The 12182-nt window shown below is 50.4% G+C and overlaps 1 protein-coding gene across 1 annotated transcript in view; it reads left to right on the top strand.

Moving 5' to 3' along the window:
- MORN5 (MORN repeat containing 5) overlaps nucleotides 1-10729 on the top strand; it is a 34273-nt gene extending 23544 nt beyond the window's left edge. The window contains exon 5 of the mRNA XM_055400196.2: nucleotides 10104-10729. Coding sequence (XP_055256171.2) covers nucleotides 10104-10183 — 80 coding nt within the window. The 3' untranslated portion in view covers nucleotides 10184-10729. The remainder of the gene's footprint in view (nucleotides 1-10103) is intronic.
- The last annotated feature ends 1453 nt before the right edge of the window (nucleotides 10730-12182 follow it).

The raw sequence follows: 12182 nt of genomic DNA, 5'->3' as shown, positions 1-12182 counted from the left end.
TCTCCAGGCAAGAATACTGGAGTGGGTTGCCATTCCCTTCTCCAGGAGATTTTCCTGACCCGGGGATTGAACCCACGTCTCTTATGTCTCCTGCATTGGCAAGCCGGTTCTTTACCACTAGCGCCACCTTGCCCACCAGCTGGAGCAGTGGAAACACCACCCGAGCCATCACCAACTATACACACAACAAAGCTGGTATGAGCATCACATGAGCTCAGGCAGGCAGAGTGCATGCATGTGCCTGGCACACGGATGTGCTTCCTGATCCCAGGCCACCATATCTGTTGTCCAGATTCACTCTCCCCCCAGTTACAGCATGATCCAGCCCTAGGTCTGACCCTGGAGGTCTCACCCCAATCATTTCAACATGAACAGAACATATCCACACTCCCACACTGAATATCATTTTTTGCTGTGAAAACCCCAAAAGGATTTTGAAAACTTTGCTTGGTGGATCAGTTGACTATAAGACTTTAACAATTGGCTGTGATTTCTTGAAAGCTTGTGTGCACACTGGAGAATTCTTGAAAACTGAGGAAACCAAGCCCACAAATTGATTTCAAGTGTAATAACATTGTTTGGGTTTCTAAATTTAATCATTAATTCAGGCTTAATGCATTAATTATCACATTTATTAATTTCAGTGTCGCAGTTTCCCTTTTCAAGTTCCCAAGTCAGTCATTTTCCCCATGTCTCTTACAGTTGAATAGGCCTTGACGAGCCTGCGGATGCTGGGCTCTGCCCCTCTATTCCCAGTGGGTGAAGCAGCCTGGCCTCACCCGCACCCCCCATTCCCCAGTCAGGACCTCCACCCACCCAGCCCAGAAGATGCTCCTTTTTGGGGAAGCAAGAGCGGCCTGGGCCTCCCTTCCTGCCCAATAGCAGGCTCTGCCTAAGCAGCGATCCCTCAGTCAATATTGGCCACGCCGTGGCCTTGGCCTCTGGCCACACCGCTGCCAGCCAAGTTCAAAGCCTCTTTCTTGTTGAGCATTGGTGACCGCCCTCACTGCGGGCACTGGCTCACCGGGGGCCTAGCCCTGCCCTCCAGCTCCCAAAGCCCTGCGTTTGCACAGAGGGTGTGGCTGGACTCTGGGGCTTTGGGTTTGGCTCCTGCACCTCTCCTCCGGCTGGGGCTCCAGGTCTGCCATGCAGCCCCCACCCCAGCCCGAAGCCACGGTTCACAAAGTGCATCTGAGCGTGCACTGGCCTTGACTCCAGGGAAAGAGGGCAGTTCTCAGGGCCCAGCTCCTGCCCCAGAGCCTGGCATGGCCTGGTGTTCTAGATGCGCGCTGGGCCATCACTGTGTGTGGGATGCACCCCCTCCCTCACCATCTGACCACACACCGCAGACTCAGGTACTGACACCGCCTGCCATGCACGTGTCTTGCGCATACCACGTGCCACACGCAGGCTGAGGATCCCCGAAGGGGCGCACTCTCCTCTTCACCAGGCACCTCAGACACAGCCGCCTGCACACCCAGCACATGCTGATGCATGGGTGAACACATTCACACTAACACTTGGAGGGAAGCACACCGCTTGTGCCAGCCTCAGGGTGACGCTCGCACCAGCTCACTGAGCTTTTCCCCTCCACGCTGGTGGAAGGAAGTGGGGAAATGCTTTCACTGCCACCTAAGCCTCTGTGTCCTCATCCTAACTGGGGACAACTGCGTTTACTCACTAAGGAGGGGACAGGTGTGACCCTCTTCCCACAGAGCCCTGCACCTCCTGGGTGCTCAGCCACTGTGACCCTCATCCCTTTTCCCGAGGCTGGACACCTCAATTCATCCTGGTCTCTTCCCTTTCCCAATCCCCACCTGAGGCCCCTGCACACCGGATGGGCGCTGCAGAGCGGTGGTGACCGCAGGTGCGGTTAGCCCAAAGGCGTGCTGAGAGCTAGCGACATCTGGCTTGTGGGTACCTGGTGACCTGAATCCGCCCCTTTGCCTTCTCTGGGCCCGCCTGCCCCGGCCTGCCCCTCGCTTTGAACAAAATCAGTAGCGGAGCGGCAACTCTTGATCCTTATGATGTTGATCCTTGTGTAAAGACCTCCTCCTCCCCGGTTCCTCCCTGCACCCCCTGTAGGGAACCAGAAGTCCCAGGGGTGCTGAGTTCCTTAAGAACGCTCCCTTGAAGGTACCCAGTTTGGGAATTAAGGACCCATCAAAATGATGATCCTAGCTCTTACCTCCTGGGTGCCCACCTAGGGCTGTTCAGCCCCACCAGTCCCCACTCTGCCCTTTGCCAGAGGTCTGGTGAAACCCCCTGTATGGACAAGCCCGCTCAGAGAGGGGCAGGGACTTGTCTAAGATCACCCAGCAGGCTGGCAGCTGGGCTAACATAGGACCCAGAACTCCTTCCAGCCTATGCTGTGCGGTCACAGGTGCCTGAAGGCCCACCTTGCGATGACAGTTTCTGGCCGTCTTTGGTTTGGGCGCATTTCCTGCAGGCAACATACTAAGCACTTTTTGGAAATGATCTCCATTGACTGTTCCAGGCAGGCACCTCTGCAGACGAGGAAGTGACACCCAGATGTGAGGCCACTTGCCCAAGATCTCCAAGCTAGTGGCTGCCGTGCTCCAAAACTCATGCCCCTAACCCACGGTGCCACAGTGTCTCCCTGCCAGCCATCAGGGGAGCCAAGATGTCCTTGCATTTGCTGTTTGATTTGCAAGACGCTTCTTCCCCTAGCCCTGCACCGACCTGCAGGCTGCACGAATGCCACCCCTGGTGACCTGGGCCACACTCGGTGGCCTGTGCAGGCCTGCCCTCACTGTGAGGACGGCCCCAGGCCAGTCAGGGCTTTGAGCTTCCTGAGCGTGGCTGGCGCCCAGGTATGAGCCCAGACAACTCACCCTCCCCATGCGGGGCGCTGCCCAGTCCATGGCCTCCAGACAGAAAAGGAAAATGAGCCAGCGGCCAGGGCCCTGCACTTGGCATGTCTGCTTTGCCCTCTCAGCTTCGTTTGCTGAGGGTGGGGAAGAAATTCTTTCCCCTTTGTCTCAATCCCACAGGGTGATTCTTACTTTTATGTCCCCCAATTTACATTTCTTTCTCCATTCATTCACCCTGTATTTATTAAATACTTCTTAAGTGCACGATTTGCATTGGGCTCTGAAGAACAGAAGTGAATTGATCATGGCTCCCCTTGGTTGGCAGGGGTGACCATGACCAACACCATGACCTCAACCTGGATCAGAGAAAGTGACCTCCAGGCAGGGCCCAGGTGTGGGGGAAGAGGGCTCGGAGGACACACATTCTTCAGGGCCTGAAGTCAGAACCGTGTGAGGCCTGAAAGAAAACCATGTTTAAGCAGGCAGCCCCATTTCCTGACCATACTGTCCATGATGCACTGTGGATTTCTACTTCTTTGACAGAAATTCTAGAATAGAACTTTTATGTTACATTTGGTTCTTTGTGTTAAAAGCATTAATTTGTTAGATTGTGTTTAAAATATATTGCAATTGTTATTACTCATGTTGAGGTTTTCCTTCACTTTTACATCCAGAAAGGTCCAGAAATGGGACATGCCTTGGTCCTCTCTCTCCTTAAAGGAAGAGTGTCCCCCCACTCCCTGGAATGACATGTACAAAGGCACGGGGCACTGAGCACGTGCCTGTGGTCAACTGCAAACAGCAGGGTGGCTGCATTTCACAGTGTGAGGCGGGCCTGGGAGGCCAGCTGGAAAGGTCTCAAAGTCCAGGTGAAGGAGTGGGGAGCCTTTGCAGGGAAGACTCCTCAGCAGGGGACCCTGGGGTCGGATGTGGGGTCTCTCTTCTCAGTCCCTTTCGTCTCTGTAAGATGCCTCTTTCTCCTAGGGATGGGTGAGACTCATTGGGTCAGGCAGGGGAGGGGATGTGGGGAACAGCGGGGTCACTTCCAAAGTGTGAGAACCAAAAGAAAGAAATCTTTGTGGCCCAAGAGGTGGAATGAATTGGGAGACTGGGATTGAAATATATATATATATACTCTACTATGTATGTAATGGGCTCCCTAATGGCTCAGATGGTAAAGAATCTGCCTGCAATGCAGGAGACACGGTTTTGATCCCTGGGTTGGGAAGATCCCCTGGAAAAGGGAATGGCAACCCACTCCTGTATTCTTGCCTGGAGAACCCCATGGACAGAGGAGCCTGGCGGGCTACAGTCCATGGGGTCGCAAAGAATCAGACATGACTGAGTGACTGACAGACACACACACACACACACACGTAGGTAAGTGACGAGGGCCTGCTGCACAGCACAGGGAACCTGTGCGATGGTTCTGTGGTGACCTCAGTGGGAAGGAAGTTCAAAAAAGAAGAGATACATGCATCTGTCTAGTTGATTCACTTTGCTGTACAGCAGAAACTAACACAGCATTGTAAGGCAACTATACTCCAATTTAAAAAAAGAGAGAGAAGGAAAGATATCTTTGTGCCCCAAGAGCAGACAGATTAACGCGGTAGAGTGCCTCGGTCAAGCCTTTGAGTCTCAATCCTCTTGTCCCCAGCACTAGACACACGACAGGCCACAGGACTGGGCTTTTTGATTCATCCATTCCTTCATCCAACAGATGTGGGCTGAGCACTCTTGTGTGCCAGACACCGGTCTGACGACGCCACAGTGAATGATCAGGCCCTGGTTCCACTGGAACTCAGTGTGGCTGGGGAGACAGAGAACACATAAACAAACAAGGAAATTCCTGCAAGAGCCGTACACCATGAAGGAGATAGGATGGAAGCCTCTAGACAGAGTGACTGGGAGTGAAGGTGGCTGGATCAGGAATCCCTGAGAAGTGACATTTGAGCTGGGACCTGGATGCCAAGAAATAGGTGTCAGAAATGTTTGTTGATGGAAACCAAAGACAAATCAGAAGGCCACAGACTGACTGTTCACCTGGCAAAGCATATATTGGTTGCCTACTGCATGCTGGGTGCAGTAGTCAATGAGACATATATCTGCATTGGGTTTATGCCTAGTGGGAGGGAAAAATATATAAGGAAATATGCCAATAAGCATAGACTCTACAAATTTTTAATTGAATGAAAGATTCTTTAAATTCTTTACAATTTTCAGGTTTCATACACGATGTCATATAATCCCATACTAACCCTTCCCCCAAAACCCCTATATGGAACCTCCCCCCTTCCCTGTCCTCACTGGTAACCACTAGTTTGTTGTTCATATTAGTGTAGGCTCATAAATTATGATGTGCAGGGCCCAGAAAAGAGAAAAGGGTGTGAAGGACTTTATTCCAGATGGTTGGGTGTGTGAAAAGACTTCCACTCCTCTTGGAGAATACGATAATCTCACCTTTTACAGAGCACGCTGGATTTTCAGGCTTTTTTTTTTAAATAAGCGTTTTATTTTAGCACAATTGCAGATATACATAATTTATTGAAGCAACCGTACAGAGTGTTCCCACTATAGCCCACATCCAGTTTCCCTATTACTAACATCTTACACTGTACCGTGCACATATCACAATTAATGAACTAACACTGACATATTTGGAGGAGGAAATGGCAGCCCACTGGAGTATTCTTGCCTGGAGAATCCCATGACAGAGGAGCTGGGCAGGCTACAGTCCATGCAGCTGCAAAGAGTCAGACACAACTGGGTGACTGAGCGTGTGTTGATGTCTTGGTAACAACATTCTGCCTCCTTGTTTTCTCCATCTTCCCGTGATGCTATTCTGTTCCAGGATCCCGCTCATGACACCGCGTTACATTTAGTTATCATGTCACCTTAGGTTCCTCTTGACAGTGAACGTCTCTCAGACTTTCCTTGTTTTCGATGACATTTTTGAGGAGTGTTTTTAAAATGCCCCGTGACTGGAATTTATCTGATGGGTTTCACAACATTTGACTGGGGTTACGGGTTTAGGGGAGGAGGTAAATGCCATTGTCATCAAATCAGTGCTACACATTATCCACACAACTTATCACTGCTGACATTGACCTTGATCGCTTGGACGAGGTGTGTTTGTCAGGTTTCTCCACTCCTTTTTTCCTCCCACCCCCTTCCTATACTGTCCTTTTTAGGAGGAAGTCACTATTTAGGAAGGCCTTTTTAGAATGCAGCCCACATCTAGGGAATAAGGAGTCATGCCCAGTCTCCTCAAGGGCAGAGTATCCACCTAAATTATTTGGAAGTCTTCTGCACAGGAGATTTGCCTATGCACCAAATGTTATGCATTTTTACCAATATTTTTATGCTGGGTCTTTTTACTTTTTACAAATTCAAGAACACTATTGGTGTTTCTGGGAACCTAGGAATATCTTACTTCAATTACTAAGATGCATGAAATTACCAAAGCATTAAATTCAGTTCAGTTCAGTCGCTCAGTCATGTCCGACTCTTTGTGACCCCATGAATCACAGCACGCCAGGCCTCCCTGTCCATCACCAACTCCCGGAGTTCACTCAAACTCATGTCCATCGAGTCGCTGATGTCATCCAGCCATCTCATTCTCTGTCGTCCCCGACTCCTCCCACCCCCAATCCTTCCTAGCATCAGACTCTTTTCCAGTGAGTCAACTCGACGCATGAGATGCCCAAAGTATTGGAGTTTCAGCTTTAGCATCAGTCCCTCCAATTAACACCCAGGATTGATCTCCTTTAGAATGGACTGGTTGGATCTCCTTGCAGTCCAAGGGACTCTCAAGAGTCTTCTCCAGCACCACAGCTCAAAATTAAATTAGAGGGTAGGAAAAAAGCCAATGATTATTTTTATTTTTTTCTATTGTAGATACATATTAACAAAACATTTGGGAAATACCCAAAACAGAAGAACCTCTCTAGCCCTACTGCTAGGAGCTGACCGTTATTCCCATTCAATTTATTATTTTTAATTTTCCTTCTGTGCATAATTTGTACACAGATTATACTATGTAATTTTGTTTCTTACCTCCTTCTACCTTTTTTTTTTTTGCTTCTTATCATATCTCCTATGTTGCCATATAGACTTCATAATCATATTTTTTTCAGTAGCTGCTAAATATCCCCTCATGTGGCTCTTGGTGTCCCCCACCAGCACCAAACTATAGCTGTATGCCTGGCATAGAGTCAGTGTTTGGAAATTACTTGTTAAATGAATGAATGTACAACAAAGTAATCATCCTCTTGTTTTAGAAGTGTGGGTTATTTCAGTTTTCTTGATTCTAAATAGTACTGGGACAAATAGATTATTCCCTTAGGATAACATCCCAGAATGGAATTACTGGGCCAGTGGGGGCCAAAACTTTTCAAGATAAATGCACCAAACCAGAAATCTCCCTCCCCTCCCTCTGAACCACCAGCAATTGTGCCGAGGGTAATAATTTACAATTGATTAAAGAGTTTGTGGGGTGTTTTTCCCCCATCTTTCTTTCCCCTTCTCTCCCCCTCTCCTCCTACCAAAAAAAAAAAAAAAAAAGGCCGGGGGGGGGGTGGAATTATCTGAGAAGGTGAAAATGTTCTCAGACAATCATATTAGCATATTCCAACAATTGCAATTTGCAAAATAGTAATCACAACTCCTGGGATCGGGGAGGCATTAATCAAAGCTGCAGGTTTAATTCCATTTTAAATATTGATGAAATGTGCTTCGGCAGCCTCACCCTGGTGTGGCAGGGCAAGGGGAGCCGCCTCGAGGCGCCAGGGAGGTAGAGGGAGGGTTGGGGAGCAGCTGCTGGGAGGAGAGGCTTCTGTGATTCAAATTGGTGGCTGAGCGGCCAGGTAGAGAGTGAAAGGGGTAGTGAAGAGGGCTGTTAAGTCCATTGCTGTCAATTTGTAATGATCAGGGAGGGGCCAGAGGACTGGTTCAGCACAATAAACCCCGTTGGTCTGGTTTCAGGGTTACTGCTGAAGAGGTTGCAGCTGCACTGATTCGAATAGCCTGGAGACTTCAGAACTGTAATTAGCAACCAGGCTGCTCGCGGTGTGGCAAAAGTGCGTTCACCAGTGCTTAACTCCTTGTGTGCCATGCTCTCTCTGCCTACCCCCCCCGGGGGGGGCGGTTGGCAGCCACACACGGATTCCTGGGTAGACTCCCCAGGGGAAACTGAGGCCCACCATCTGCTGAGGGCGGTCCTCCCAGGCCAAAGCTTGCAGGCCACAAGCCTTTGTCCTGAGGTCACAGGCAGAGATCTAGTGGGGGTGGGGGACAGAGGAGGCTTATTCCGTGGGGGCAGATTCTCCTTCTGGCACCTTCAGGCCTGCCCTGGGGTGGAAAGTCAGGCTTCAGGGTTTGATGAGTCTTGGCTTAAATTCCATTGGCCATGCATAGAAGGCAAGGCTTGTCCTCCTTATAAAATGGGGCAGTCTTCCCTTGCTAAGTTGCTTTAGTCATGTCTGACTCTTTGTAAGTCTATAGACTGTAGCCCATCAGGCTCTTATGTCCATGAGATTTTCCACGCAAGAATACTGGAGTGGGGTGCCATGCTTTCCTCCAGGGGTTCTTCCCTACCCATGGATCTAACCCATGTCTCTTAGGTCTCCTGCATTGGCAGGGTTTTTTTTTACCACTAGCGCCACCTGGGAAGCCCCCTACCCTACTAGGGTCTCACAAAAGACTCAATGAGATCCAGCATTTATGAAGCTCAGAGCACACAGTAAGCTGACAGAAAGTCTTGTCTCGCTGGGTCCTGGATCAGAAGAGGAAGGGGATTCCTGGCAGGGGGCTGTAGTATGGAGGGCAGAATTTCTGCGGGATTTCCCATGTTTTAGCTCTCAAGGAGTGTCTTTTATCTCCAGCTTCTGTTGTTTGTCACCAAGTGTTGAAGTGAAAGTGTTAGTCACTCAGTTGTGTCTGACTTTTTGTGACCCCATGGATTGTAGCCCACCGGGCTCCTCTGTCCATGGGATTCTCACCCAAGGAAGATGAGTAATTCCATCCTCCGATCTCTTAGGTGGGAAGCACTGAGCTAGACAGGGTGAGGACAGGAGGCAAGACAGGAAGGCAGGGATTGGGGCTGGTCCTCTTTGTCCCCAGGAGGTGGGCAGGAACAAGGGAGGGACCAGTGCGGTGCTGGGGGAAGAAAAACCACAGGCTTTGCTGAGAGTCCTGGTGAATGGAGTTATGTGCACGACTCCGTGACCCTCCTCCTGGAATACAGCCCCAGAGAAATTCTCCACGGACCCACCAAGGGATGTGCCCAAGAACATAGCATCTGTCCCAGCATCATTCCTGGTATGGGAGGTGGAGGCATCCTTCGTGCCCACCCAGGGAGGATGAGTAGCTGGAAGCCCACCATGGGATATTAGTCAGTGGTCAGGAGCAAAGAACGAGATGTCCACATCGCAATGAGAACAGATCTTGAAAATGTCATGTTGAGTGAAGAAAAAAAAAAAAAAGTGAGACACAATGAAACTCACAGCACAATGCCATTTGTGTAAATTAAAACCACATTCGCACACAAAACAGCAGGATATATTTTACAGAGTTACGTGCATTTTTAGGGGTACATATCCCACCATTGGAGTGGGTCTCTAGTCGTGGTGAGAGGAGGGGCTGGGTGTGGGTTTAGAGGATAAAGGGGGAAAATGAAAATAGAGTCAGTCTGCAGAGGGGCCTGGCACAGAGAGATGCTGCTGGTGTGCTATGGTCCCTCCTCCACTTTCTCTCTCTCTCTCTCTCTGAGGTTTCAAAACAGCACAGGCCTTGTATGCAGACAAATTCCCGGGGCTCAAGTTCTAGGCTTTCCCACGTGCTTATCCCATGGCTGTGGACAGACAACTTGTCCTCCGAGCCTGTTGGTTTGTCAGCAGAAAGGCATGGTCCCGAGGATTGAGTTGAGGGAGATAAACACATGTGGGCCTGCAGGGCCCCCAGCTTCTCCTCTCCACTCCCCACCAAAAGGACCCGAACAAAGAGAGAACGTTTGCCCTCTGGAGGAACCATGGGTTCTCTGAAGGTCCAGAATGGAAAACCCGGAGAATAAACTACGGCCTGGACCAGCTGTCCCAGGGGTACCCTAAGTGGATGTCACACTGGGCATGGGCCCAGCTCAAAATAGCCCGACGATGCTTGCCTGCCTCCATCTGGTCAGCAACATCCACCTCTGACACCACCCCAGTCTTGAAACCCTGCCTGGGGGGCTCCCGGTGCGAGGCATGACTGGCTCCTCCTCCTCCCTTACAGATGATGACGAGCACGAGTGGATCGTCCGGACGTGTCGGAAGGGCTGGGACGAGACCATGGGCCCTGAGCCCAAGTCGTAAGTGCGACAGCCTCTCTGTCACAGGCTTCCGTCTGTGCGCCCAGCCCTGGCTAGCCCAGCGGGGGCAGGCTGTAGTTCTAGGACCTGACTTTGGACTCTAGGAATAAAGGTTTTCTGCAGTCAGTGGCCCTGATTTCCTTAGACTATTCCTTGGGATGGGACCCTCATTCCACTTGCGTCAGAATCACCTCGGCAAAATTGTGAACTAGCTATGCTCAGTCCCACCCTAGTACCTGCTAATCAGAATTGCTGAGACTGGGGCCCAGCAATTTGCATTCTCAGCTATTTCTTACACATATGGAAGTTTGAGAGCCATCACCTTATAATGATGCTGCTGCTGCTAAGTCACTTCAGTAGTGTCCAACTCTGTGTGACCCCATAGATGGAAGCCCACCAGGCTCCCCCGTCCCTGGGATTCTGATAGATACATGTAATTGAATGAGCAATTCATAGGTGCAGGCAGCGTGGGTATGTCACCTCAGCTTCTCATAATAGCCTTATTTGTACAAGAGAGCTTAACATCACCTTTACAGAGGGGGAATCTGAGGTTCAGGGAGATCTGACCTGCCCTCGGTCATACAGCATTTGAATCTGAGTCCCTCTGAAGATAAAGCCCAGCTTTATTACTTTTTTTTTTTTTTACTCAAAAGCAGCCTGCCTGATCAATCTTGATTTCACAGAGTAGTAGAGCAGGATGACCGTGCCCAGGTTCACAGCTGGTATCTTGTAAGCGCAGAAATGGTTGCCCACAACCATGGTTGCTCCCTCTCTGAAGCTTCCCTAGCTGGGTCTCATACCTTAAGCACAGAATCGGTATGGTGCCCAGAAAGAATCCAGTGTTGGCATCATACACACCTGGGTTTGGATCCCAGCTCAATCACAGGTATCACACAACCTTGGGCAAGTCACTTCACATCTCTGAGTTTCGGATTCCTCATCTGTAAAATGGGTATGATGACGCTTTAAACCCAGAGGGTAGCAGTGTGGATTGAATGAAGCAATACAAGGAGCTGGCACTTAGCAGGAATTCGGTAAGTGCTTGCTTTAAAAACTAATTTGTTAGCTGTGCGAACGGAGTAATGATTCTTCAGAATCACCCCCAGGGATCTTATGTGTCAGCTGAAAACCAGCAGAGGAAGTGGTAACATGTTCCAAGGCTATACTTGGGCCACAGGCATCCTGGATCTTTGCCTAGCTTTCCCATCTTAGAGGCTGCTGGCTCCTGCAACTCCCTGCGCCTTGTCCCATGGCTCACCAGGGGCTGCCCAGGAGAGGGAGTCAGGCCTAGGAAGGCTCTGCCAAGGTCTACAGGGATGAGAAACTAGCTATTTGAATTGGGGACCCACGAGTGGCATGCTGGTGCAGAGCCAGGGGTCAAGGGAGGTCTCTGGGCAGGTTCAGCTAAGCCATGGAGGGATGGCGGAGGTGGTGAGGGAGAGATCACCTTTCCCCTCCAAGGCAACAGTCACCTCAGGAGACAGGATGGATGGCCACTGGGGGATTCCAAAGTGTGCTTTGAAAATAGGACGTACATTCATGTAAAGAAAGACACACAAACTTAAACTATTTTCAAAGATACACATATATCTAAATCAACATTTGATAAATGGATTGGAAGAGTGGAGAAGGAGGGAAGGGGTGGGGTCAGGGATGGAGCAGGGAACAACTAAACAGAGGGGCCCCGCAGGGGCGAGGACCACGGCCACCCTGAGCCGAGGCTTCTGAGCGACTGTTCCAGGCCACAAGGCGGGGGTGGGGCAAGGGCGGGGCGGGGCTGCTGGGGAAGCCTCCGCACCAGGCAGAGCCAGTCTACTCCCTTCCTGGTGAGCCTGGGCTTCCACAAACGGTTCTGCCATTAAAAGAAAATTCGGCAACCAGCAGCAGGATGCCTGCTCCCCAGATTACACGGTGGCTCTGGAACCCAACCAGGCCAGTTGTCACCTCCGTCTCCAGTCCGTATTCCCTTCACTCCACCCCATTTCCCAGTCAGGCTCCTCTAT

Source organism: Moschus berezovskii, chromosome 11 (assembly GCF_049115385.1).
Source record: "Moschus berezovskii isolate FMDL1 chromosome 11, NW_MosBer_1.0, whole genome shotgun sequence".
Taxonomy (NCBI): domain Eukaryota; kingdom Metazoa; phylum Chordata; class Mammalia; order Artiodactyla; family Moschidae; genus Moschus; species Moschus berezovskii.
Note: the sequence above shows the minus strand (reverse complement) of the source record. Positions and strands in the feature narration are given on the sequence as shown.